Source organism: Octodon degus, unplaced genomic scaffold (assembly GCF_000260255.1).
Source record: "Octodon degus isolate 3935 unplaced genomic scaffold, OctDeg1.0 scaffold00077, whole genome shotgun sequence".
Lineage (NCBI taxonomy): Eukaryota > Metazoa > Chordata > Mammalia > Rodentia > Octodontidae > Octodon > Octodon degus.
The window spans coordinates 9,682,263-9,708,994 of NW_004524653.1; the positions used below are offsets into that span (position 1 = coordinate 9,682,263).

Sequence of the window (26,732 nt, forward strand, 5' to 3'; positions counted from 1 at the left end):
CTATCCAGAACCTTAAATGCCATCTTTGCCAGCCTCTGAGTGTGTAAGTGAGCAACTAAAAATGGACATGATGGGGTGGGGTATGTTAGAAGTGACCCAGAAATGCTCATTTTTCAGCAGCCACACCCTTGAAGCAAAGCTTAAGTCAGCTGCAGGACCAATTAAAAAGTCCTAAACAAGATGATCGAAGATTGACAGGAGTTTGTTTTGTTATACAGGGGACAGCTGTGGGAAGGCTGGGAAGGTTAAGGAGCAACAGGGAAGACCTCCAAAACCAGACGCTTCATCTGACTGACAGGCCATGAAGAACCAGCCACATCTGACTCCTGACTGAGCTGTATGATACAGGCCAGGAGGTATGAGAGAGACAGAACTGCTTTCAGTCAACATGGGCATATTCTGGAGGACAACCATCAGAAGCAGAGAAATGCAAGGAAGACCATTTTGCCCCTGCTTTGCTTTGGATTATGCTTCACCAGTTGCACAAAATGCATTTTCATATGAAAAAGTCATCACACCATCTCTGAGAAGCCTACAAGGAAAAAGGGCAGATTTTCATGGAAGCTTCCCTCAGAGGTGAGAGGTGAAAGTTGCTGGAATTTTTAACTCAGAAGTAAAACAATCCTGTTTTAAATCCTCTTATTCTTATGATTCATCACAAAGCACCAGGTGAGCGATGTGCAAATGCTGAAAACTGTGCAGTTTAATCGTGAGTCAATAGCACAAAAGGTGACATTATAATCCTGGTTGCCTCAGAAGAAACTGCCTTCTCTGTATATATGTGACTATTTACATGTAACCAACATGGAACTTATAGGGGAATAATCCCAATTTTTCAAGAGTGGTGGTGTCAATAAACGCTCTGTGGCCAGTGTGAAAGAAAATCCTATGCAGTTGTGGACGTTTCTGTTCCTACGCAAAGACCGTTTCATTCCTTTGTTATCCATTCCAGAACTGCTATTTTTATGGTACTGAAAACAAATGAAGTTAATGTATATATGTCCCAAATTTGTGTTTGTAAAGAGAATGTGTAGTTCAAGTATTGTCATATAATGATCAAAACCCTAGCCAGGGACCAGCAATTAGGATGAAGAAGCCTGACATTTTGTAAAAAGCCACCCACCCACCCACCCATATATTTGAAGAGCAGTCAAGATACTACCCGTCAATGCCTTAAGTTTAGATGACTTTTTTTAAAAGGGGGAATATTATAAATTAATGACTAAAACTTTAACATAGGGAGCCTCACTGCTAAGTTGCACATTTAAGAAGTATTAACAGCAAGGCAGTTCATCTTACCACCTTATTGTAGGTGCTTAAACATTAGTACATGTGGTTGTCAGAACTGGAGAAATAGGAATCTTGCCACAAGCAATCCAATATATTTTTCATTTGAGAGATGATTCAAAAATTGTCCCACACTTACCAATACTGAAAATAAAAAGGTTTTGAGTTTGTTCTTTTTGACTAGGGAGCCCGTACCCAACAGAAACTGGAGCTGTTATCTGAAATAAGGCTTTCACTTTCTCTTTTGCCCTTAATCCAATCTCACAGAAGAGAGGGAGAAATCATGCTCATAATCTCCAATTTTAAATAGAAACCTTTATTTACAAGGATACCCAAAATGGGTAGCAAAGAAGTCACAGCTCACCACCCCATCTCATGGGTCATCCTATATGGTTTAAATTCTTTGCAGGTTAAAAGAACAATTTAAGTTTTTCTTGTTTTTAATCAACAATGTAAACTTGATTGAAACCAAATCAGTTCTTAATACTATTAAGTCAATTCCTGAGAATTTAAATATTGCTCTCAGAATGACATTTCCATCTTCTTCAAAATCCCATATATTGCAAAGAGAAAAAAGAAAGAAAAATAAGAAAACACCTTGCTCATTTGAAATGGTCTACCTGGGAGTTGAAAACAACTTATTTATTCCTCTGCTGCAGGGGTAAATCTTCATATATATGCACCTGTAAATTTCCCACTTGTAAATAAAACTCACACCTTCTGCAAATAAAAAGGGACCAGCATATAGGCAACTGGGAATCCATTTTGCTTGCTTTCCGCAGCATCGACCTCTGGGTAAAAGTACTTCTAGGACATTAAACCAATTATCTTCTATAGTACCCAACCCCAACTCACCTTATGTATTCAATACTGATAAACTATAGGACTGCTTATTGATATTTACATGGTTTCAATCCAGATGGACAATTAAAAATGGCATCATAATATGAATATTAACAATGAAACTCTGATTTTTTTAAAGGAAGAAACATGTATCTCCTTTATATCATTTTGATATTCATAAAATATATTTTTTTATTTATATATCTTTGGATTCAGCAAAAAAGTAGGTACTGGAAATATCCCACATTCTAAAAGTATATGAAAAAACTTAATACTCTTTACCCAAGAAATACCTAGGTTTAAAAAAAAAGGAGGGGCGGGTGCCTGAGAATGAGGAGAGGTAGGCAGCAGGGAGTACAATTATCCAAAAAAGATTAAAAGGACAGCAAAGGTAAAAACAACAAATAAAGACTGCATCTGTTAAAATACTGAGCTTATACCAACAAAAGTCAACAAATAGAAAATACAAAAACTTAGAATAAACTTCATTTTTCCCCATAACCCCCCACCTTTTTGCTGCTGCCTTCTATGTAGCCTGGAGTCAGGACTGAGAAAAGAATCACAAAGTCTCAACTTTAAAAAGTGAAAGTATGAGCACCATTTTGTCCTCACCTACACGATTTGTTTGAGGAAGGCTCAGGCACGCCCAACGGCCTGGCCTAAGAGAGACTCACTGCGCTGCCTCCATAACTCAAACATCCAAGTGACCTGGAAAGCACAAGCCGTGCAACGAAGATTAAGATCTGAACGTTTGAGAGTTTTAACACCTGTGGGGAAGGAATAATGGTGACACACTCATAACGGTCTGCAGAGTGTTTAAAAATAAAATGCACCCTAGTTGTAATTCTAGAACTATGGAGCCTGACTTATTCTTAACCACGTCAAAGAAATTATTTCTTCAGAGAGATCTAGAAAGTATTTGCTAAGTTGTGAAATTCAAAAATAAACTGGTTCTCAATTATTGCTAGAAAATTTATACAAAGGCTTTTGTAAAGTCGCTTGAAATTTATAGATGTTCCAAAACCCAAATTTTCATTCTCCTGTCTGAACGTAATAGAATGACCCCATGATGGGAATCAAACTTGATTCTTCCCTTAACCCAGACCGAACAGAAGAGGCATACATAAAAGGGGGACCAGCAGGGGTGACGCACACACAGAAGTGCTCAGACTGCAGCTCTGGACCTCAGCACAGCCTAGAGTCTATTCTGGTCCTAAGCACTATTAATCTCAGGGATGTACAAGGATTAGAAAAATAGGATGAAGATTAGTAGAAAATGGTTAAGACAGCTGAGCTGACACCAGAAACCACACACTAAGGATTCTACACCTGCAATATCAATGTGGGATTTAGCTCCTAGCAACCAACAGCTTACAGCACTCCTAAAATGGATGGAAAGACAACATGGTACTGAATTTAAATTTTGCAAAAGGGAACATGATTTATAGACTGCTTTAAATCCAAAAGATTTTTTTAAAGCAAATTGATTTTCTTCAAATTCCTGATATTTCCTCTATATCTAGTCATTTCCCCCAAATTAACAAAGTGCTCAGTTCTCTGGTAGAGGAATTTAAAAAAAAAAATTTTTTTTAAATGCTCATTTACATCTAAACAAATGATCTCTTTAAAAAGGATTTAGACTGAGAGAATGAAAAGAGTGAGGCATCTGACACTGGGGTAAAAGAAAAACGGGATATGTCATCCTCTCCAACCCCAGGCCCAGGTGATTCAGGGATCCTCACCACACACAGCGTACTAAAATCGACAAATTGTTAAATACTCGGCTTCACAAACTCTGTAAAAATGAGTTATGATCTAAAAAAAGGTATATACATATCTTACATCATACAATATTTTAATAAGTCATATTTACAAAAAAATTTATTCACAGAAACACTGCAAACTTCTGATTCAGAAGGCAGTTTTCTGGCCTTAGAGTTACAGAAGTTTATTTTCAAAAAGCATTATTGCTCTACCATATAGGCAAAGGGTGACACCAGTACTTTAAAAGAAAATCAGTTTTTGTCCAACAAATTAATGGAGACAAAAACCACGAATGTTTACCATTCCTCAAGACCAAGAATATTGCATTTATCCATTACTTATTTATTTAAATAAAGTGCACTCAGCTGCACGTCAGCATATGAAAAACTGCCACTGCTGCAATTAAATACTGTCATCTCAATTAGCTTTCTGCAAAGCTACTAGACATCAGTGACATGTTGGAGGTGAAGTCATTACAGGACTTTAAGGCCAAATGAAATGCTAATTCTAAGAGAAGGCCTAGGACAATTTTAAAAAATGAGCAAAGAACAAAAACTCAGATATGCCAATTTCACTGCATAAAGAACAGCATAAATTACTTAGAAAACACTTCAAAACTGGGACTACGCTCTCTGTTCAATACTGCAACTAGAGAAACCACAGATGTCCTGATCTCTCACTTGCTCTCTGGCCATCTACATTTAGCTGAAAGACTTTGGCTAGCCAGGCAGAAGGAAGTGTGATCACAGAAGAATATTGTGATCATATTCACTCCTTTCTTCAAAATCACATCACTGAAAGGCAGAATGTCAAAAAAAAACTTTTTGCATTCCATGATATACAAAAGAAAAAACAAAACAGATAGTGCACTTCCGTTTAAGTCCTGATCAAATGACATCTCTTGGAGTACCCCTGATGGAGATCAGAGCTGGTCCTCACTTCACAACTGGACGCCTGAACAAGGATTCTTCACCTCCCAATAATGCTGTGGCAGTAGCATTTGTACACTGATTTTCTTAGAAGTCCAGGTGTAAGAGTGTCAGCAATATTTCTGTAACCAGTAGAAAACAAGAGTAAAAACGTGTGTTTAACAGAAAAACAAAACCACCACCAAAAACACCTTTATGTAAACAGAAAATGACGTAGTTCATTCTGGCTGACCAGTTCAGCCTCCTTGAGATCCTGCAGTACCAAAAGTATCTAATGGGCCTTCATTTAAAAAAAAAAAAAAAAAAAAAAAATTTAGTATTTTTCTCTCTGGGGAAAGGACACTATGGGATTAAACCCAGAGCCTTCACAACCTTAGCCCTTTTTGAAATAGGGTCTTGCTAAACTGCCCAAGCTGGACTACAGCCTCCCACAGTGTTGAGAGTACAGGCATATATACCAACATACCAAGCCAATTACATTATTTTTAAATTATATAACCAAGTTATAATAATCTACCCAGACCATTATAGTTAATGCTCTAATTCTCTCCAGAGAGAGAACAAGAAAAGCTTTCTGAACAGGCAAGAAACTGATCCTCATACCTGATCAGGACCCATGGGCATGCCTGACATGGGCATGGAGTTCATGTTCATCTGTCCCAAGTGACCACTGCTGCCATTCATGTGCATCATACTATATGCTGTAGGATTCCCCTGGTGGGCAAACTGCTGCTGGGGAAAGGAGCTGTGAAGAAAGTGTATTATTACCTTTGGTCATTTTAAAAATTGTCACACACACACACACACACACACACACACACACACACACTCTTAACAGTTTTGTCAACTGTCCATAGCTTTCTGTATTCAATACCCTAACAAATACATGCGCAGTGCAAAGGATGCTCAAAAGCAACAAGTTATATAACATTATCTGGTTCTAATTCAGGCCTTTTCCTTTTCCACTGAAACAACTATGACTAAACAATGCACAGAGATTAATTTCCTAAATTTCTGGCACTAGGATGTGAACTGCTTTTAAACTCTTCACTGTTTACCTGTTCCTGGCCAAGGTTCCTGATGGCCAGCCCTTCATTTCTGAGGACTGATACATGGGTGCAGTCTGTGGATGCTGCATCATGGGGTTCTGAGATGAACCCATTCTTGATGACATCATTGGATTAGGAGGACTAGGTACTCGACCAAAGGCTGGATCTGGTTGTTGTCCCATTCCTTGAAAGCGAGAAAAAAGAAATTATGATGCTCAAATACTACTTTGTTCCCTTTCAGAAAGTGGATGAGAGGCAGTGAGGGCCAGGGAGATGGCTCAGTGGAATAAGTGCTTCCCTGGCAAGCACAAGGGCCTGAGTTCAATCCCTGGTTCAGCGGAAAAAAAAAAAAAAAAAGATGTGAAGACCTACAAGAAGTTCCTCCAAGTTATTCTTGCTTTTCCTATGACAAGTCATGGACTTGATACCAAAAGTCTCACACTCTAGACCAAATGAAAGACAGCTGCTTTAAAGGCTTTTCTGTATGAAAGGGAATTCCATAACCTGTGATGCATACTGCTCTGTTCACCCATTTTTAGAAGGCAGAGATGCTACCATGCCTCAGAGCAGAGCTGCACATTGAAATGTAAGATCCACCCAATAGACATCTTGTAAAGGTTGAACTTCCGTGCTATCTGAATTATTAAAATTAATAGTAAGTTCACATCACCACAAAAAGGAACTTCAAAGGCGAGACAATATATCCTTCTCAGTGACTTAAATATTGAAAAATTAGAATCCTACTATACTAGGACATGTAAAAAAAGAACAAGGAAAGAATTTTGAAGGCTTTCTCCACAAAAGGAAAGAGAAGACCTGAAAACATAAGATCTGAAAAACATTCATCTGTAATAGAATATATGCACCTCAATTACCTTACTTTTTCTCCATTACTTCAAAATAATTTTATTTTTCTTGTGAAGTAGTAAGATAACAAACAGGAAAAAAAAAAAAAAAAAGATAGCAAATAATATATGCTTCCCATGCAACAGACCTAAGTCCTAAGAAATGTCACTTTGTGGACAAGACAGTCTCTGTCATGTTTACCATAATTTGGTGGATACGGAAACTGCTGTGCTGGAGCCTGTGGTATTGCAGATCCTGCCAAGATGCCATCCATGCTGGGGGAAGCAGTCACATTTGGAGGAGGGCTGAAGGCCTGGCTCTGCTGCTGTTGCTGTTGCTGCTGCTGCATCATCATTGCCACCCTCTGCTGTCGGAAGTGATGACTTAGCAGCTCCCTGCTACGCTGAGCAACCATCTGAGCATTTAGAAAACCCTGCTAATTATCAAAAAAGAATGCAGTTACAAATAGCAAAAGCCAACCAGTTTCATACATATGGTACTCCCATATAATATATTAGGTATAAGAAAAAGTATCCAGTTCCTTTAACATTAAAGAGGCCAGCGGGTTGGGTCAGTGGTACCGACTAGCAAGCATGAGGCCCGGAGTTCACTTCCTGGTACCCTAACCAAACAAAAGAAAATAAAATGTACAACTCTTAGTAAAAACGTTTCTCAGCCTGGAACAGAGTCACATTCCTGCTGTTCCAGTACTCAGGGGAGATGGAACCCTGAGGCTCTGTTTAACAGCTCAGAAGTTTGAGGCCAGGCTGGGCAAAATAAAAGAAACCCATCTTTTTGGATGGGATGATGGCAAACACCTAATCCCAACACACTGGGAGGCTGAGATAGGAGAATACTGAAGCCAAGCACAGCAGAAATAACTTAATCACTTAACAGGACCCTACCTCAAAATGGAAAAAGTAATTTAAAAAACTGGGGATATAGCTCAGTGCAGATGCCCGGGGTTCAATCCCCAGTTCCAGGGAGGGGAAAGGAAAGGAAAGGTATGAAACAGGAAGAGGGGGAGAAGAGGGGGAGGACCCTAGTCACCAAATCAGGGAGGGGTAGGACAGTAATTAAGGCTGTTAGAAAATGGAAAAGACACACGCTCCAAAGAGACAAAAAATGAAAGGTAGGCTTCTACTGAAATAAGGAGGAAGCTCACAAGTCTTACAGTCTTTGTAAATCTGAAAGGAAGGTAAAAGACAAAAGAGAAAACTGGAAGTTAAGGAGGTCACGTGAACAAAGAGTAAAAGACAGCCAAGTGTACAGTAATAGCTCACACCTATAATCCCAACATTCTGGAAGGTTGTGGAAGGACCCAAGTTTAAACCAACCAAAGTCATTTTAGTGACACCTGTCCCAATATTAAATTTTTCAAAAGGACTGAGGATACAACTCGGAGATATGGGGGTGGAGGGCATAGGGGGGAGAGGGAGAAGCAGGCTCTAAAAAGGAAAAGGGGTAGGACTATAAACACTGATTTGGGCTGTATGAACTTAGCAAAGATTAACTCAAAAAAAAAAAAAAAAAAAAAAAAAAAAAAAAAAAAAAAAAAAAAAAACAAAAAACAAAAAACAAAAAAACACCTAGAAATGTTTATCATCTATTTGGCAGGCAACTTAGCTAAGCTTATACAAGATGCTGATTATGAAAAAGCTTCAGTACTTCAATGTGGGCCTAAGATAGCGAAATTTGAACACTTCCATTTATTTTACTTTACACAATTATGAACAGAAGGTATGATCACAGTAGAGGGAAGACTGTCATGTTATTTACTGCCTCCCAAAACAGAATGAGATAGGAAGTGGAGAATGCTGGAGATTGAACCAAGAACCTTCACACACTAAGCTACATCCCAGCCTAGAAAGCCATATGAGCACTGCCTACATTGCTGCTAGAAAGAGAAGAGCCTCACATGCCCGCTTAGTACAGAAAATAGAGCTTCTCTTACCTAGTAAACATGTGGTTTCATAATCCAGATACACAGACATTCATTAACAGAGTTACTATTTTAAATTTCTAAAAGCTAAGTGATAGTTTGTCTCACAACAAATCAAATGATTACAAAGGGAATTAACTTTCAGTGGTAGTTTTAATGAAGTAAACCCTCATTCCCTTCATGCTTGCATCAACATCGAGAAAAAATAAGTTCAATGTGTACATGGAGCTGTTTTTTACACAACAAATTCAGAAATACTCTCATCTGTTCAAACTAACTGAGCCAACCATGAATGAAGGCCCGTGCTGGGGTGTGGCCATGAAGGCAGAGGCTCCTCCTCACCTGGGAGCTCACCTGGGGCTGCATCACAGGCCTCATCACTGCAGCACCACCTCCAGTGGAGTTCTCGATCTTCATTTCAAGTGCCTGCCGGCTCTGATTCAAAAACTGGAGAGACAGGTTTGTCAGGATACAAGTGGAGAACATTAACATGCCCTAAGCCACTAGGTTCATGATTCTATCCCTAAATCCATTAACCTGATAAATTGCATCTAAACTGAGCTGATACATTTTAATACTGAAAAAATACATACATATACATACATACATACATACATACATACATAAAAAGGTATACTGAAACATCCTTAATCCAGCATATAAAGCTTTACTGTTTGGCACAAGGAGAAAAATAAAAGTACAAGTATATAGTTTAAAAGTGTCTCCAGGCTGCACATGGTGGCCAACGTCTATAATCTAAGCACTCAGGCGCCTGAGCAGAAGGCCAGCTTGAACTACAAAGTGAAACACTGACTCAATAAGAATAACCCTCCATCCCACCCAAAAAAAAAAACTATTTCAGGAACTCAAAAGACTTATACAGTCTAGGATTATGCAGGAACTGCTTGAGTGTCATCAGCGCAATGATGAATAAACTATCTCCTTATACTTTTCCCTAAGTGACGTTTTGTGCAAAGAAATGATGAAAACTACAATACCAGAAATACATTTGCCCAAGCACCTAAGCTATTAATAATATTCAAGTACCAAATGGTCTCTAGCTCACTAGATTCTAAACTCAGTCACTCCTCTGCTTCATGAATTAGTTCTTTTCAAACACTAGCTAGAGATTAAGAACACAAAGGGGAAAAGAGGCATAAGTTCTAAGAATATTGAAAGTTCTAGTTTTGTAAAACACCTAAAAGGGGGCCTGCCCTTAACTCAGTTGTTTAAGAGCCTGCTCATGCAAAAGCAGTCAGGAGCATGATACCACAGTTCAATCCCCAGCTCCACCTGCCTTACCAGACCTGCCGTTCAGGCAACCTAAGCCACAAAAAAATCAATCAATCAAACACCTAAAAACCACTGACTTGATCAAGAAGGCCTAAATACTTGGTAACAGTATCAAGTACTTTAAAAAAAAAAAAAAAAGTCCTCAAGAAACATTGCTTCCTCCCCCCCAAAACAACCCCAGTAATTTCAGACTTCGTTGTTTTTTAACCTGCACAATGGAACACTCATATATGAAGGTAACCAATCACTTCTGAATAAAGGAGCCATAGGAACAATTAAATTTTAGCCACAGCAGTGAAAACAAAAAGAATTCAATTGCCAAGGACTGGAGCAGTGGTGAGAGCCCTGAGGAATATATCCTGAAAACTAAGATGTGACCAACAGGAAGAGTCCCTTAGGCCACAGCCAAACTCTTCGCAGGTTGATTACCTGTTGGCCCTGCAATCTCTGCTGAAGCTGCATTCTAAGTTGCTTTGGGGTGTTTGTCCGAGGTCTCATGATGTTGGCCCTAGGATGCATCACCTGGAGAGGAAAACTGCCTTGTTGGCTCATCTGATTCATCATAGAGTTAAAAGATGGTGATTGTCCCTGAAGATTAAAGCCTCCTTGCATTGGAGGCCCCTGTGTTGGATATGTCTGTCCATATAATGCTGCCTTCTGATCCATCATTACTGCTGCTTCTTGGCCTTGGAAAGCATCCTGTTTGGGATCCAAAGCGTGTCCCTTAAACATCAAACAAATAAACAATCAAGTACATCTGTAAAAGCAAAGTCCAGTGTTCTAAAGGAGGAGAAAGCTAAAGTCAGTAGGTGAATACACAATGGTTCAGATCGCCAAAAGCAAAATCAAGTTTACTGTCTACAGTTCTGAGTATAACAAGTGCCTCTGTTCAGGAATGTGTCTTAGTGCCTAGCAAATATTTCCCAAGTTCTACAAATGTATTAAACACATAAAGGCATACAGTTTGTTCCAGGCCAGATTTCTATACTAAGAATCATGGACTTCCCAACCCAAGTACTTTTGTTAAAAAATCAATTAAAAAATCAAAAATCAATAAATTCTTGTGTAATGTGATCATTATGTATATCTAAAACGTACCACTAAAAAATGTTTTTAAAAAAGATATTAAATTCTTGCCAGGCGTGGTAGCGCACACTTGTAATCCAAGCACTTGGGAGGCTGTGGCTGGAGGATCCTTGCAAATTCAAAACCAATTTGGCTGGAATAAAGCTTTGTAGAAAGTTTAAAAAAAAAAATTGGGCTACAAAGTGAACTCAAGGTCAGCCTGAACTACACAGTGAGACCCTGTCTCAAAAAGACAAAAATTAAAAATAAATAATTGCATAATTTATATGAGAATATTGTTGAGGGAGATAAGAGGTGACTTTGGTAACTTACAGATACATCAAAACCTGTTAACAGCCCCTGGAGTATAACAATCAAGCCAGTTGTTAAAAACCCACTACTCTTTATGGGGGATCCATTCATTTAAAAAGTATTTGTTGGGGCCGGGGAGATGGCTCAGTAGGATAAGCGCTTGACTGGCAAATGCAAGGATCTGAGTTCAATCCCTGGTACCGCCAAAAAAAAAAAAGTATTTGTTAGCTGGGCATGGTGTATGCACTTATAATCCTAGCACTGGGGAGGCGGAGGCAAAAAAAATTATCATGAGTTTAAGGCCAGACAAGGCTACACAGTAAATTCAAGGCCAGCCTAAGCTGCATAGTGAGACCCTGTCCCAAAAACAAAGGATTAACTGTTAGATTCAAGAAACCATTTCTATACAGGCTGAAGACATGCACAAAGTAATATCTATCACATGACAAAAAATATTCTAAAGAATGAGAATGCTAGCCCCACTAAATTAGAAGAGAATGCACAATACCACATGTGCTGTCAATAGCTCTGAAAGACTTCCCTCAAAGTATAGCTCATACCAAAGTACTCTGTTAACACTATCAGCATTTCCTTCCCACCTCTGGACTTTCCCCAGATAAATGCTTCAATCCAGGGTCTCTCTTCTCTGCATGTTATATACATAGTGCTCTCTTACCACTGAGAACATCAAATCTGGTCTCCAGCCCAAACTTATTTTTTCTTTATGTAAGTGCATACTTAATATCTTATCTGGGCTGTCTCAGGCATCTAAAACTTAGCACATAGACCAAGTTATGATTTCCACAGCCCTTCTCCTAAAACAAATGTTTTCCCTTACCCTAAAACAAATGTTTTAACTATTCCCTCTGCTGCAAAGCCAGCAGTTTGATTCTTCAAACTTCTCTCCAAGTGCACACACACATACACAAACTCACACACTGTCCACTAACTCCTGTTAGTTTTTCCTTGACAATATATTTTGTTTTGTTCACTTCTTTGCATCCTAATACCAACACAGCAAAATTTTTTGAGATTTGTGGTACAAAAATTGACAACTGTACTTCTTTTTCTGATCATACAAATTCCTTTCTCCAAAAAGACACCAAATTACAGGTGCCCGTCACCACACCCAGTCTCAATCGCCCTCTTAGTGTGCCCCACAGGCAGGGCCGGCATGGCATCTGGGGGATCAAACCCCAGCCACTGGGCTCGGCCTAAGCAGGTGATTTAGTACGCTGAGCTACCAGGCCAGCCCAAGGTTGTCCTTTTGAGTGTAGTTTGGGCCATATAGAGAGAACCAAACAAGAAAATAGGTGCCTTTCTGACAAGGGCAAGGTCCTAAGTTCAATCCCCAGTACCAAGACAAAAACACAAAACTGTACCTTTTTAAAAGGCGTCCATGGGCTGGAGAGATGGCTCAGTGGTCTAAAGCACCTACTTGGAACAAGCTTGATAAAGCACAGGGACCGCGGTTCGATCCCCCAGCACCACATGCCAGCCAGCTGCGCCCCCTGGTGGGCTGAGCTGGACACACACACACACACACACACACACACCCCAAAATAAATGTTAATAAATAAATAAATTAAAAAAAAAAAAAAAAGGCGTCCATAATTTAACATGCAGCAGATCAACCATGCCAATTCTTTCTCGTGCTACTGAAAATGATAGTAAAGTTGGGGGCAGGGGTGTGCCTTGAGACAGATTATCATTATGTAGCCCAGCCTTGGCCTACAAGTATCCTCCTGCTTCCGCTTCCCAAATGTTCGGATTACAGGCATACAACACCATGCCTGACAACAGTAAAAAATTTAAAAGATTATATTTACGACAAAACAAGTAACAAGGAAGTTAAACAAGATCCAATATTTTGATAAGTATTTGGAATGGAAGACAAAGAAAATGGAGCAGAAATCAACTCAATAAATAGAGCAGAGAAACTCAGACCTATGTGCCAGTAGATGAAAAATACAATTGAGAAAGAATGCAATGCACAGAATGAAAGAAAAACCCTGCTTGACACAGTTCCAGAAGAGCAGCTGCTTATGAGTCAGAATACACAGCAGGAAGCCAACTATCTCTATGCCTGCACACCTCCTCAAAACCTCCATACCTTCTACCTACCCGCCACAGGACTGTACTGAGGGAATTTTGGCAGAGCACAGGGAAGCAGAGACTGAAAAAAGAAAGTTTTACATATTTATATATTCTAATGAAATTGTGCATTATTTTCTAATTTTATCTTATACTATGAGATCATCCCCCAACCCAATTCAGCTCCCATATGTTAACAGATTTCCAGGTAAGAAATAGAAGCCACTTTGCCAGGAAAAGAAAAAGTGCATAGTCCCAAGAGGAAAACGTGGTAGGGAACAATTTCTGCTGAAATCTGGACAATCCTGAAATATTTGAGAAGGCCAATTCCAGGAGTTAGTGGACAGTGTGTGAGTTTGTGCATGTGTGTGTGCACTTGGAGAGAAGTTTGAAGAATCAAACTGCTGGCTTTGCAGCAGAGGGAATAGTTAAAACATTTGCTTTAGGGTAAGGGAAAACATTTGTTTTAGGAGACACACTTAATCATTCCCCATAGAAAGAATGAATTCTACTCACACTTAGCTTCAAATCAGCTCTTTTGTTCTGGTTTCATGTTTCTGTCTTGGCACTGGGGATTGAACTCAGGACCTTGCACTTGCCAGGAAGGCACCTATTTTCTTGTTAGGTTCTCCCTGTATGGCCCAAACTACACTCAAAAGCACAACCTTGGGCCAGCGTGATAGCTCAGCAGACTAAACTGCCTGCTTGGGCAGAGCCCAGGAGCTAGGGTTCAATCCCCTGATGCCATGCCGGCCCTGCCTGCGGGGCACGCTGAGAGAGCAATTTAGACTGAGTGTGGTGGCACACACTTGTAATCCCAGCCTTTGGAGGCTAAAAACAGGAGAATCACTAGGAGTCTGGTCTATGTAGTGAGACCCTATAGACCCTGCCCTAAATACCAAAAAAAAAAAAAAAAAAAAAAAAAAAAAAAAAAAAAAGGAAAGAAAAACAGACCGACAGACCACAACCTTCATGCTTTGGTTTCCCAAGTTCTGAGATTATAAGTGGCCAACACATCTGGCTCAAATCACCTTTTAATGTATCTGTCTTAAATGTCACAAGACAGGTAAGGATCACCAGATAAGTACTTAACAAAAGCTTCCAACATGAAAGGACTTAAACAATAATTCAGAGACAAGAAAAAGAGAAAAGCTAAGGAGAGGAAAAAAAAAAAAAAAAAAGAAGTCAGATACTTACATTTCAGCATAAGAAAAGTTAAAACCAAGAAAGAAAAGGACATGTTTCAGAAAACCAGGACCCAGTACTGGAGAACAGTAACGTTTACTACATTTGTCTCACAAGGACAAGTAAAAAAAAAAAGAAGAAGAAGAAGATAATATCAGAGGGAAGCAAAGACAGATGTCTGACAATTAAAACCACAAGTTTAACATTTTCATTGGAGTATTGGTAGAGAAAAACTTATATGTAGAAACAAAACAAAGAGAAGACAAACACTTCAATTTTTTTGACACAGGATCTCACGTAGTTCAGGTTGGCCTCAAACTCAATGTGATTCTCCTACCTCAACCTCACAAGTACTGGGATTACAGGTGTATGCCACCATGCCCAGCTGAGATGGCCATTATTAACTAAAAATTTTTTAAATTTATATATAATTTTAATTGTATGCTTTTCCGTTTAATGTATATATTTTATATAAAAACATGGTATATTTAACCCAGCAATAAGGCAAAAATGTAAATGCTGGCTACTCAAAAGATATCATTAGGGCCAGGGATATAGTTCAGTGGCACATTGCTTGCCTAGCAAACATAAGCTCCTAGTTTAATTACCAGTAACAAAAAGGGTATCATTATAATAGCGGTATACAGAGAACACATGCTTGTATGAATATATGAGTGAGTACTAGAGCAAAATACAAACCTACAACTTCTCATCTAAAATTTTAAGTTTCAAAAATCTCTTAAAATCTAACATGTTTTTGCTAATATCATATATATATATGATATATATATTTTACTAATATATATATACTAGTAAAAAAGGCTAGAAATATAACTCAGTGGTACTGCTCATGCCTAGCACATAGGAGTATCCCAAGACCACAAAAAAAGAGACAAAGATAAAAATAAAACCTGACCTAAATTTACATGAAACAATACTACTCACTATCTACACACTTAGTGTGACCCATTATATATTTTACTATGCTAGCCTATTTGATCACAGGTTAGGTTACTGTCCAAAACTATAGTGTTATTTGAAACTCCACCAGGGGTATAATGTAATATATAGCAGTCATACCCATTCTACTTTTTTAACTCCAAATACCTCTGATAACTCCATAAAGGTTGTCAGCTAACGGAATGCAGTTTACCTTACCAAGAACTCTACGAAGTCTAAGGTTGATAAATGACTGTCTGTATAAATGTTATTTAAAAATATGACCAAAGCATTAATAGGTGGTTCTGCAATACAAATATTTTTACATCATTTTTTTTTTAATTTTTAAGGTATTACCACATTTGAAATATAGGAACTATATTCATGGGGGGGAAATGATACATGTATCCTAACAAACCTTAATTGTTTTTACTTCCCCTCTTCCTTTCTTCACCACCCACTCCATCTCTTGGTCATCTTCCCATTTACAAAAGATTTTGCTCCATATTTCCTATTATCTTGTATTTTGCTGTTTATTTACATTTTGGATTCTCATAGAAGAAAAAAGATAATATTCAGGTTTGTGTGTCTGATTTAGCTAACTTCACATTATGGTATCAAGGTGCATTCACTTCCCTACATATGACACACATTCCCCCTTCCTCCGATTATCAGACGTTTTTTATTTTTTGTATCCACTCATTCAAAAATCCTCAGTTATTCTTTACCACATGATCTGGAACTTGAAAACGTAAAACCTTTAAAAGTCAGTAAGAAAGCTAAATTCAAGCTCCAAGAAAGTAAGGCAAGCCATTTGTAATATTGTTGCCCAGTATCTCAAGAGAACACTGTGCCACAGGGGATGATGAAAGGAGCTAAAATCCCAGTGTTCAGGAGGCTGACATAGGAGGATCACTGAGTTTGAGGTCAGTCTGAACTACACAGCAAGAATCTGTCTCAAAAAGAAAACAAAAAAAGAACAATGTAGCACATGCTAGCCCAGGGGGAAAAAAAAATCAAAAATCAAAATGACTGTACCTTAAATGTGCACTGTTAGTATACCACCATAAAGTAAAAAATCTGAAAGCTGAATCATAAGCCAGAGGCAATCTGCATAAATCACTTACAAACAATATAAAAGCCTCCATCAAAAATTATAACAATAACAAAAATAAATAAATAAAAATAAAAATTATAACAACACATAAAATAAGCATGCAATATTCAATCTTTTATTTTTCATTTCTTTTTTGGGGGGAAGGTGGAACCGGAAATTGATCTCAGGCCCTTGCGTTTGCCAGGCAAGTGCTTATTCTACTGAGTCATCTCCCCGAACAATATCCACTCTTTACAAAGCCAAAAAGTACAATCAAAGATAAGAAATTTTTTCCTGTCAGACTGACAGATTTAAAAAAGAATCACATGTGGCAGTCATCTGGTCTCCTTGCTTATTTACACTATCAGTGCTTTTACATACATGAGTGATACCAGCACAGCACCAGAGAAGTTGTGAGGTGCCACGATCTCTCTGTAATAGAAAGTAGCTCCCATGATCATGCAAGTTACAACATGAAAATAAGGAGCAAAACCTGTAAAATATGTGCCTTCTCTAACCACTCATCCTCCTCCTCTTTTATCTAAGGAAGAGAGAATCAGTGAAAGACACATGAGTAAGTTAAACAATATCATAACAGAATTTTGAGAAACAATCTAAATTTTTCAAGTTATAAAAATGATAACCCTTCACTGGTGGAGGACTGGTTAATAACTGTTCCATATAATTGAGTATAGCTGACCATTAAATTAATGATTGATATATATCAAAGATGAATCCCAGACTTTCAAAAGTAGACATGGCTATAAAGTATTCTGAAGTCTCCCGTTTTTATAACATATATGCACAAGCACACGTTACATAAACTATATATTTACAAATGTGCTTCTTTGCCTCCTCAGTACTGGTTTTTGTTTTGGGTTTTTTTTTGGTGGAACCAGGGATTGAACTCAGGCCCTTGCGCTTGCCAGGGAAGTGCTTATTCCACTGAGCCATTTCCCTCACCCCTCAGTACTGGTTTTAAAACAAGACCAATGCAATGACCTACATTCCCGGTCTCTTTTTTGTTTTGTTTTGTTTTCTTTTAACTTTAAGACTTCATCTCGCTAAAAAGACCAAGATGTGCCAGAACTTGGCATCCTCCTGTCAGTTTCCCACAGACTGGGATTACAAGTGTACACCATCACACTTAACTATCTGTAGCCTTCCTAAATCAGAAAGTATTATATGCCAAGTTATTCATGATTAACCCAGAGTCACAATTAGAAAATTTTAAACTGTTATACATGTTTTTCCAATTATCAGAATTTTAGATAATAAGCACTCAGTATGTAATTTCAGGACACAGAAAGCAATTCCCAGATTAAATGAACAATGAACATTTTGAGGGCAGTTCCACATTCTCAGTCTCTGTTTACCTCTCACACACAAAAGACCAAAGTAAACATGTTCATTAGCACCAGAGACCTGTCTAAAATTTAAGACTGTCCAGGTTTCCCACATGCCCTTTACAAAGTTTTCTTTATTAAAAAAAGACACAGGAAGAACCTGTCTCAAAAACAAAGTGAAAAAAAAGTTCTGTGACTTCCTGTAAAACTACTGTGTGTGATTTCTTATATGTATATCTCCCCCGATGGGAGGAGGAGAGAGAGAAATAACATTTTGGAGACTGGGTGTGGTGGCACACACCTGTAATCCCAGCGCTTAGAAGGATGAAAACAAGAGAATCACTATGAGTCCAATCCACATAGTGAGATCCTGTAGACCCTGATCTAATACAGAAAAAGAAAAAAAGAACCTCTCCCAATAAAGACTAAGAACTTTGTGATCTCTTCTGCTTACTTTCAAATGCACAGAAATGTCCCCAATATATACCTTTTAAATAAAAATAGCTACTACAAAATGCATGTGTTGCAAGAATGGATTTGTGCATGGAGTGTTTTCATAAGGTTGGGTATATAAATACAAACAGATGATGATGCTGTGAAGTTCAGAATTACTGTTCTAATTAAGTGATAAAACTGACATAAACTGGGAGCCTGCCTCCTCAGAGGACACAATACTCACCTATGCAGAGAAAAAAATGTAGTTATAGAAAATGGGGAGTTTAAAGAAGAATTAAGATGTGGGGGCCAGGGAGATACCTCAGTAGAATAAGCACTTGCCTGGCAAGCGCAATGTCCTGAGTTCAATCACCAGGAAAGGGGGGGGGGGGGAATTAAGATGTGCTTTTTATTTCGTTTTGTTTTTGTATTTTAGGGAAGGGTCTACTGGGTGTTCAGGGTCTCACTACTAGTTCGGACTCATGGTGATCCCTCAGTTTACAGCCTCCCAAGAGCTGGGATTCCAGGCGCACACCACCATGCCCAGTCTCAATTGGCCTCTCAGTGTACCCAGGGGGCATGGGCAGGATGGGGACGGGCCCCGCACAATAGGCAAAGGAAAAAGTGTGTTTGTTATGTGCGTGCCGCATCTCCCTACAATGAATGCCATCATGTATTGTAAACATGCACTAAAAAAATTACAAAGAAAAATAAAAAATTTTAAAGTTATAAATGACAACACATAAAAATAGCATTTAAAAACATTCAGTGCTGGGGAAGGATGATCACTGTGAGATGGAGACCAGCTGGGTGGCAAAATGAGTTCGAGACCAGCTGAAATGCATGGTGAAACCATGACTCAAAAAAATACCTTGTAAGGGCCAGCCTGATAGCTCAGCAGACTAAAGCGCCTGCTTAGACAGAGCATAGTGGCCGGGGACCCTGGCGTGCCATGTTGGCCCCAACCACAGGACCCGCTGAGGGGGAGATTGAGTCTGGGTGTGGTGGTACGCGCCTGTAATCCCACCACCTGGGTGGCTGAATACAAGGGAATCACTATCTACGTAGTGAGAACCTATATACCCTTGTAGACCCTGTCCTAAATACATGGGGAAAAAAAAAAACACCTTGTAGTGTCACTGAATCATTCGAGCATCCTAAATAATGACATCTGTGTAAAATGCAAGGTTGCTAAGAGTAACGTCATAATAACAAAGCATGTTTTCTAAATTGATTGTTGGTGTCCATGAACAATGCAAGGAATAGAAGACACACAAGCATTCTGTGCCTGGCCTCCTAAGTGTGCACATATGCACAGACATGCTCATGGACATATATTCTCTTAGCTCCATGTTGATGGAACTTACCTGATTCACAAGTTCTGGGATGCCCAAAGCTCGGTCAATTGCCTCTAGGCCTGTGGCGTCTGTGTTACTCAAAAGTGTGTGCAGCTGGTCCAACAGAGCTCTTTCATCACTCTGGCCTTCCAAGTTAGAGGGTGACCCAAGTAGATCATCCAGGGAATTCCTAAGAATTGGTCTACAAAGAGACTTACAATCAGTTTTAATAGAATTTAGGCAGATGCTATAATTCAGTGGCTGCAGACTGCTTGCCTAGCACTCGCTCACCTGAGTTGAATGCCCAGAATGCAAAGAAAATAAACATTTTTATAGTGTTTTTTTTTTTTTCTTTTAAAAAAATAAGCGAAAGGACTACACATGTAGCTCAGTGATAGAATGTATGTCTAGCATGAGTGTGATTCCAGGTTGAATTTCCAGTATACCCACCCAAATAAAAGAATTGGGCATAGTGGAACATGCCTATAATGCTCTAATTCCAGCTACTTGGGCAGCTGAGACAGAAGACTTGGGTTGAAAGTTCAAGACCACTTAGACAATTTAGTTAAACCATATTTCAAAATAAAAGCATAAAAAGGAATGGAGATGTAATTCCATGGTAGAGTGCTCGCCTAGTGTATATGAGATCCTGGGAAAATACACTAAGCTAGGCACTGTAGTACATGCTTACTATTCCAGTTACTAAGGAAGCTGCGGCAAGAGAATGGAAAGTTCAAGGTCATTCTGGACAACTCAGCAAAAGCCAAGGGTTAGTTGCACCCCATAACTCTAGTGTAACGTGCACATGTACAAGTACACACACGCACACACACACACGAAAATAATCATGGGCCATATTTAACTTATAATACATAGTAACTCACATAAAACAAAAGAATAAACAAGGTAGTAAACACCAGCAAACCAACATGCATTTAGGATCCATAATTTGAGTATTTCACTAGGCCATTATAGACCAAGATATAACATTTACAGACTCAACCTCACCACCAAAATGTAGCTGCCCAGTGCAAAGTGAGGGACAGCAGACACTGAGAAAAACAGTGCTGTTTTCAAGACAAGAACAGAGGACTAATACTTGAAAAGTAAGGAAATCAAAGGAACAAAAGAAAGCATAGATATGTGAAACTATCAATGATGCGCGGTCTGGGGGCTGGTAAGATGGCTCAGTGGTCTAAAGCACCTACTTAGAACAAGCTAAGCTAAGCAAAGCACAGGGACCACGGTTCAATCCCCCAGCACCACATGCCAGCCAGCCCCGCCCCCTGGTGGGCTGAGCTGGCCACACACACACACACACACACACACACACAATTAAATAAAAAAATAAATAAAATTTTTTAAAAATGATGCGCGGTCTGAAAACTGCCAAATTAAGATTTTGTCTTGTCCCACAAAGTTTATATTAGCAAGTTTAATACAAACTCCAGGGGCTGGGGAGATAGTTCGGTGGCCTAAGTGCCTGTCTGGCAGGCGCAAGGACCCAGGTTCAACCCCCAGTACCACATGCTATGCTGGTCCCCTCGTGCCATGCCAGCCACTGAGACTCGGCATGGTGGTGCATGCCTGTAATCTCAGGGAGGCTGAGACAGGAGGCTCACTCGGAGTCTGAGCAGTGTAGCAAGACCCTGTACCAAATAATAAATGATTTGGGAAAAAAAAAAAAAAAATACAAACTCCACACACAGGGCCAGGGATATAGCTTAGTGCCATAAGTGGCTGCCTGGTGAGCACAAGGTCCTGAGTTCAATCTCCAATACCACCAAAAAACCCTCCACACAGAGTAAGGTGCCATAGTTCTCCAACACATGAAAGCAGTACAAAACAAGATATTTATCCTACCTCAAAAACTTTGTATTAAAAAAGAAAAAAAGTTCTGTGAGCTGAGCAAGGTGGCACATGCTCGTAATCCCAGAACTCAGAAAAGGCTGAGGCAGGATTGTCCCAGTTTGAGGATACATAATGAGTTCAAAACCTTGCACTACAAAGTGAGATCTTGCCTCAAAATAAAATGTGCTGTGAATCTACATGGGGGCTGTACACCCATGATTCCAACTTCGTGGTAGGATAAGGCAGGAGAGTTACAAGGTCAGGCTAGATAATTTAGAGAGAACCTGTCTCAAAATAAAGTTTTTAAAAAAGAGGTAATAATGTACCTTTGGATTCCCTGGGTTAAAACCCCACTTCTAGAGTATGGGAAGGGGTGGGAGAGGTGTATCTATGAACATGAAAACATTTGTTCTCCACCAGGTAAGGAAATATGTACAATAATAAACTCAATCACTGCTTATTCAATTTATTTTCTTAATTTATTTTATTGCAAAATTGAAGTCAGAAGTGACACAGAGAGTGGTCTCTTGCATATAAATTACTAAACCACATCAAACTAAAACATAAGCCAAGTTTGTTAGAACATGCCTATAATTTCAACTTTCAGGATCACAGCCAGTCTGAGCTACATGTATTATTGAGATTCTCTCTCAAATAGTCAAATTATAAAACAAACTGTAGACTTAATTCACAATCTTTCTTTTATAAAGACAAATAGGCTAAACAGTCCACTTCTACTACCATCACTGTAATGTTTTAAATAATTTTAGGCAACAATCCAAGTGCGCAGTCAGCAAAGTGACAACCAAGTACATCAACTACAGAAAATTTTTCTAAATTTATTTCAGGATTCTTTCTTATTCTCTTTTCTGTATTATCCAATGCTAACATTTTCAACAGTCATAAAATAAAGTCTTACCTGTTTTGAGTCCCATGAGGGCCTTGTTCCATGGAGAGCAAGCCATCTGGCCAGGAACCAGGATGGTTAGATGGTACTGCTTGGCCATAGGGATTGACACCCATTCCCATGGGAATCTCACCAGGTTCTGGGTGAGCAAAAAGTAAAGTATTAAGTTTTCAAATAAGCCTATAAGGGGCCAGTGGGATAGCTCAGCCATGTAAAGTGTCTGCTTACGCAAGCATAGGCTGGCACAGGAAACCGCAGTTTGATCCCCGGCACCACATGCATGTTAGCCCTGCCTTCAGGGGAAGCTGAGCCCCCTCCCCAAAAAAGCCTATATAAAAATTGACCCAAAATAATTAATGGGTGTTTTTTGATGAAACATACTCATCTGAGGTTGCTGCTGCTGCTGCTGTAGTTGCTGCTGCTGTTGTAGTTGCTGCTGCTGCTGCTGCTGCTGCAATGTTGGCCTCACACCTGTTATGTTATTTGACCGAAGAGGAAAGGTTGGCATAGTGCTACCCAATGAAGGTCTGGGTAAAGAAGCATTATATTCTCCTCCTGGCCTTCCCATGGAGTTTGAACTCATAGGTTCCATTCTGCTGGCCTTTGAATTCGGTAAACCCCAGTCTCCTGAGTTAGAAGCCTGACTCAGAGTCAAATTTCTGTTTGGCCCACCTAAAACAAGTAAAAATGATTAGTCCTTTGCCATGGCATAATGAAATCTTCCTTAATGCCATTAAGATACTGGCTTTGACAAAGCATCTTGAGAGTGGTCTTTGGCAAATATGATGATAGTTTCAACTGGCCACTATTCTCATATATTGATTACAAGTTAGAAAAAGGTCACAGGCATTCTGTCATAGATATTAAATAACCAAGACAATCTGGAATATTGCTCAATGTCCCAGCACCTGCCTGGCAAGCACAAGGCCTGAGTTTGACCCCCAGTAAAATGAATAAGCGAATGAGTAAGTGAATGACCAAGACATAAAATAAATACCCTTATTTTAAAAAATAGCAGGGCTGGTGAGATGGCTCAGTGCTCTAAAGCACCTACTTAGAACAAGCTCAGAAAAGCACAGGGACCGCGGTTCAATCCCCCAGCACCACATGCCAGCCAGCCCCGCCCCCTGATGGGCTGAGCTGGCCACACACACACACACACACACACACACACATAAAAATTTAAAAATAAATAAATAATAGCATTACATTAATGATATTTTTACATGTTTCCAATTATTTAAATAAGGGCTGGGGAGATGGTTCAGTGGAATAAGTGCTTCCCTGGCATGCGCAAGGGTCTGAGTTCAATCCCCGGTGCCCCCCCCCAAAAGAAAATGGCCGATCATTTAAATAGTTTTAAATACTTCAATTTCTCTTTTCCCCTAAATAATTTTTAAGCAACATATACTAATTAGAAATTAAAAAAAAAAAAAAAAAAAGAAAGAAAGAAAAATAACCTACCTATGTTTGAGCCATAATTTTCCTGATTATCCACCATTCTTGGGGTCCCACCCAACATGGGTTGCTTTGGTAACATGGGAAAAGCACTGATATTCTTCATTGGAGGACTTGAGCCAACAGTAATAGGGCTATCTAATGACACTGCTCGGTTATATGGTGGACGAACAGGCTGCACAGATTGTGGACTTCTAACACCAGCTGAAAACAAAGAAGCAAACTATACATAAATGTCCTGACTCAATACATAACTGAACAAGTCCCCTGTAATCCCAGCACTTGAGCAACTGAGATAGGAGGCTCACAAGTAAAGGCCACCCTGGGTTACATATTGGGCTCAAGACTAACCTTAAATATATAGAAAGACCCAGTCTCAAAAAACAAAACAACAATAAAACATATGAGGGTCAGCAAGATAGCTCAAGCACAGAGACCCAGGTTTAATCCCTGGTACAACATGGTGTGCCTGCCCTACCACCAGGAGCACTGAGCTGGCCACCACGACCAGGCATGGTGGCACATTGCAATCCCAGTGCACATTGCAATCCCGAGTCTTGAGCGGCATAGCGAGCGCCTATACTGATTGATCAATCAATCAATCAATCAATCCTAAATACCCATGCATTCCAAATAAACTAGAAACAACAATCTTAATGTTGGCTGGAAATCTTTGGCATTATTCTATGACCTGGTGTGGGTCATTCATATTTTGATTCATTACAAACTAAAAAACTGACCAGATTGAGGATATAACTCAGTGGTACGGTGCATGCTTAGCCTGCATGAGGCGGAGGATTCAACATCCAGCACCACAAAAAAAAAAGAAGGGATGGGCTGGGGGAGAGGAGAAAAGGAGAAAATTTCACCAATAATTTACTGTTTCATACTCCTGGAGGTTCTTACATGCATGTACTTATTAATGCACATTCTATGACTCATAATAAATACAACCAAATAATCTGCCTTCTAAAAAAGTAAGAAACAAAATACACAATTCCTGAGGGCCATGGTGGCATAAGCCATTAAATCCAGCTCAGGAAGATAAGCCAGGAAGATCTCTATAAGTCTGAGGCCAGCCTGAATTATATAGTGAGTACCTGTCTCAAAAAAAAAGAGAGGCGGAGGTGTGGGTCAACACAAGGTCAATCTGTTTGATTAATCTAACTATCATTTCAGTTTAGAAAAACAATGCCACTGAACATCAAGAATCATCTTTATGTGTAATTATAAATCATTCTTTTTCAATTGATAGCAAAAATATCTCCTTGAAATGGTCTTGATTAAACACAAAAGAAATACAGAAGAACTTAGCTAAGAACCAGAGGACAAGTTTTGACCTATCATCTGGCCTGTTTCTCAATTCAACTCTCTGTGGCTAAAAAAAGTCCTAGCAACTACTATATGTAAAATAATCAAAAATTAACATTCTCCTGAAAGCACCATGGCTACTGGCACAATAATTTTTATGGGGAAAAAAAAAAAACAAACCTTAAAAACACACATACTAAAAAGGCTGGGCATGGTGGCACATACCTGTAATCCCAGCACTCAGGAGGCTGAGGAAAGAGGGTTGTTGTCAAGACAAGCATGGGCTACAAAGCCAGATCAATGCCAGCCTAAACAGCAAAGCAAGACCCTGTCTCAAAATGTGACCAAAAAATAAAAAATAAAAATAAAAAAGAACATATATACTATGAATTAGCATGAAAAACTGAAAGGCTGAGTGTGTTTTCTCTAAGTTAAAAATAGTAGTTATACCTTGGTCTTGGTATAAGAACAATACAAGTATGCGGAAAAGTTTCAAATAAAACAATCTGGCTTGACCTTACCCAGAGAATTAGTTCCTTGAAACATTTGTTGCTTGCTCCCCAGATGACCGCCATTTGTGGATACAGGATTACTGTAAAAGTCAGAACTAGTCAGATCACCAAGAATAGCATCTAGATTATCCAAGTCTCCAGGTCCCTGAAAATGAAAGTTTAAAACTTAATCTAGGTACTAAAGTAGATATACCCCATAAACACATTCATCAGAATATATGAAGAGGAAACAAACAAAATACAAGAGTTACCTGAAATGACAATGTCGAATATAATGCCTGTTTACTTATAACTCTCATCCCTAATATTCCTCTTTAGAATGAACACTTTTTAAATCACTGAATTTGATGCTTTTAAAAGGGCATTTTTGGGGGCCCAGGAGATGGCTCAGTAGAATAAGCGCTTCCCTGGCAAGTGCAAGGGCAGGAGTTCAATCCCTGGCTCCACCAAAAAAAAATCTAAATCTGAAAAGGGCATTTTTGGGCTGGAGATGTGGTTCAGTGGTAGATTTCTTGCTTTGCCTGCACAAGGATTCCCCAGCACCATTAAAAAAGGGGGGGGGGTGTCTTTTTTTTACTTATATTAGTTTTGTTTGTTGGGGGAGGGGGGTTAGTACCAGGGACTGAACTCAGTACCTTGTGATTGCCAGGCAAGCGCTTATTCTACTGAGCTATGTCTCTGGCCCCCACATTTATATTAGTTTTAACCTATGGATATTTTCCAGAGGAAAAAAAATTAAAAGCAAAATAAAAAGATTTAAAATGAATACTTTCCAGCTAAAAATCACTAGCAGGGCTGGTGAGATGGCTCAGTGGTCTGGAGTACCTACTTAGAACAAACTAAGCCAAGCAGCGCACAGGGACCGCGGTTCAATCCCCCAGCACCACATGCCAGCCAGCCCACCCCCTGGTGGGCTGAGCTGGTCACACAC

The 26,732-nt window shown here is 39.2% G+C and overlaps 2 protein-coding genes across 12 annotated transcripts in view; one reads left to right on the forward strand and one right to left on the reverse strand.

Annotated features, from left to right (window-relative positions):
* The window catches only part of Sulf2 (sulfatase 2), a 103,233-nt gene extending 98,519 nt beyond the window's left edge, over positions 1 to 4,714 (forward strand). For all 5 annotated transcript variants that reach the window (XM_023720763.1, XM_023720762.1, XM_004636051.2 and 2 more), the window contains one exon: positions 219 to 4,714. Coding sequence is in view for 1 of the 5 variants with exons in the window: in XM_004636051.2 (XP_004636108.1) it covers positions 219 to 249 (31 nt within the window). In the remaining 4 variants the exon portion in view is untranslated. The remainder of the gene's footprint in view (positions 1 to 218) is intronic.
* Positions 3,707 to 26,732, reverse strand: part of Ncoa3 (nuclear receptor coactivator 3) — a 132,626-nt gene continuing 109,600 nt past the window's right edge. For 3 of the 7 annotated variants that reach the window (XM_023720756.1, XM_023720755.1, XM_023720757.1), the window contains 11 exons: positions 25,811 to 25,946; positions 23,985 to 24,182; positions 22,902 to 23,192; positions 22,533 to 22,659; positions 19,793 to 19,964; positions 10,383 to 10,676; positions 9,003 to 9,107; positions 6,920 to 7,154; positions 5,882 to 6,056; positions 5,427 to 5,568; positions 3,707 to 4,945 (listed from right to left, as the gene is read on the reverse strand). In XM_023720756.1, coding sequence (XP_023576524.1) covers positions 4,934 to 4,945; positions 5,427 to 5,568; positions 5,882 to 6,056; positions 6,920 to 7,154; positions 9,003 to 9,107; positions 10,383 to 10,676; positions 19,793 to 19,964; positions 22,533 to 22,659; positions 22,902 to 23,192; positions 23,985 to 24,182; positions 25,811 to 25,946 — 1,887 coding nt within the window. In that variant the 3' untranslated portion in view covers positions 3,707 to 4,933. The remainder of the gene's footprint in view (positions 4,946 to 5,426; positions 5,569 to 5,881; positions 6,057 to 6,919; positions 7,155 to 9,002; positions 9,108 to 10,382; positions 10,677 to 19,792; positions 19,965 to 22,532; positions 22,660 to 22,901; positions 23,193 to 23,984; positions 24,183 to 25,810; positions 25,947 to 26,732) is intronic. The other 4 variants (XM_023720759.1, XM_004636115.2, XM_023720758.1 and 1 more) reach the window with 4 other exon arrangements.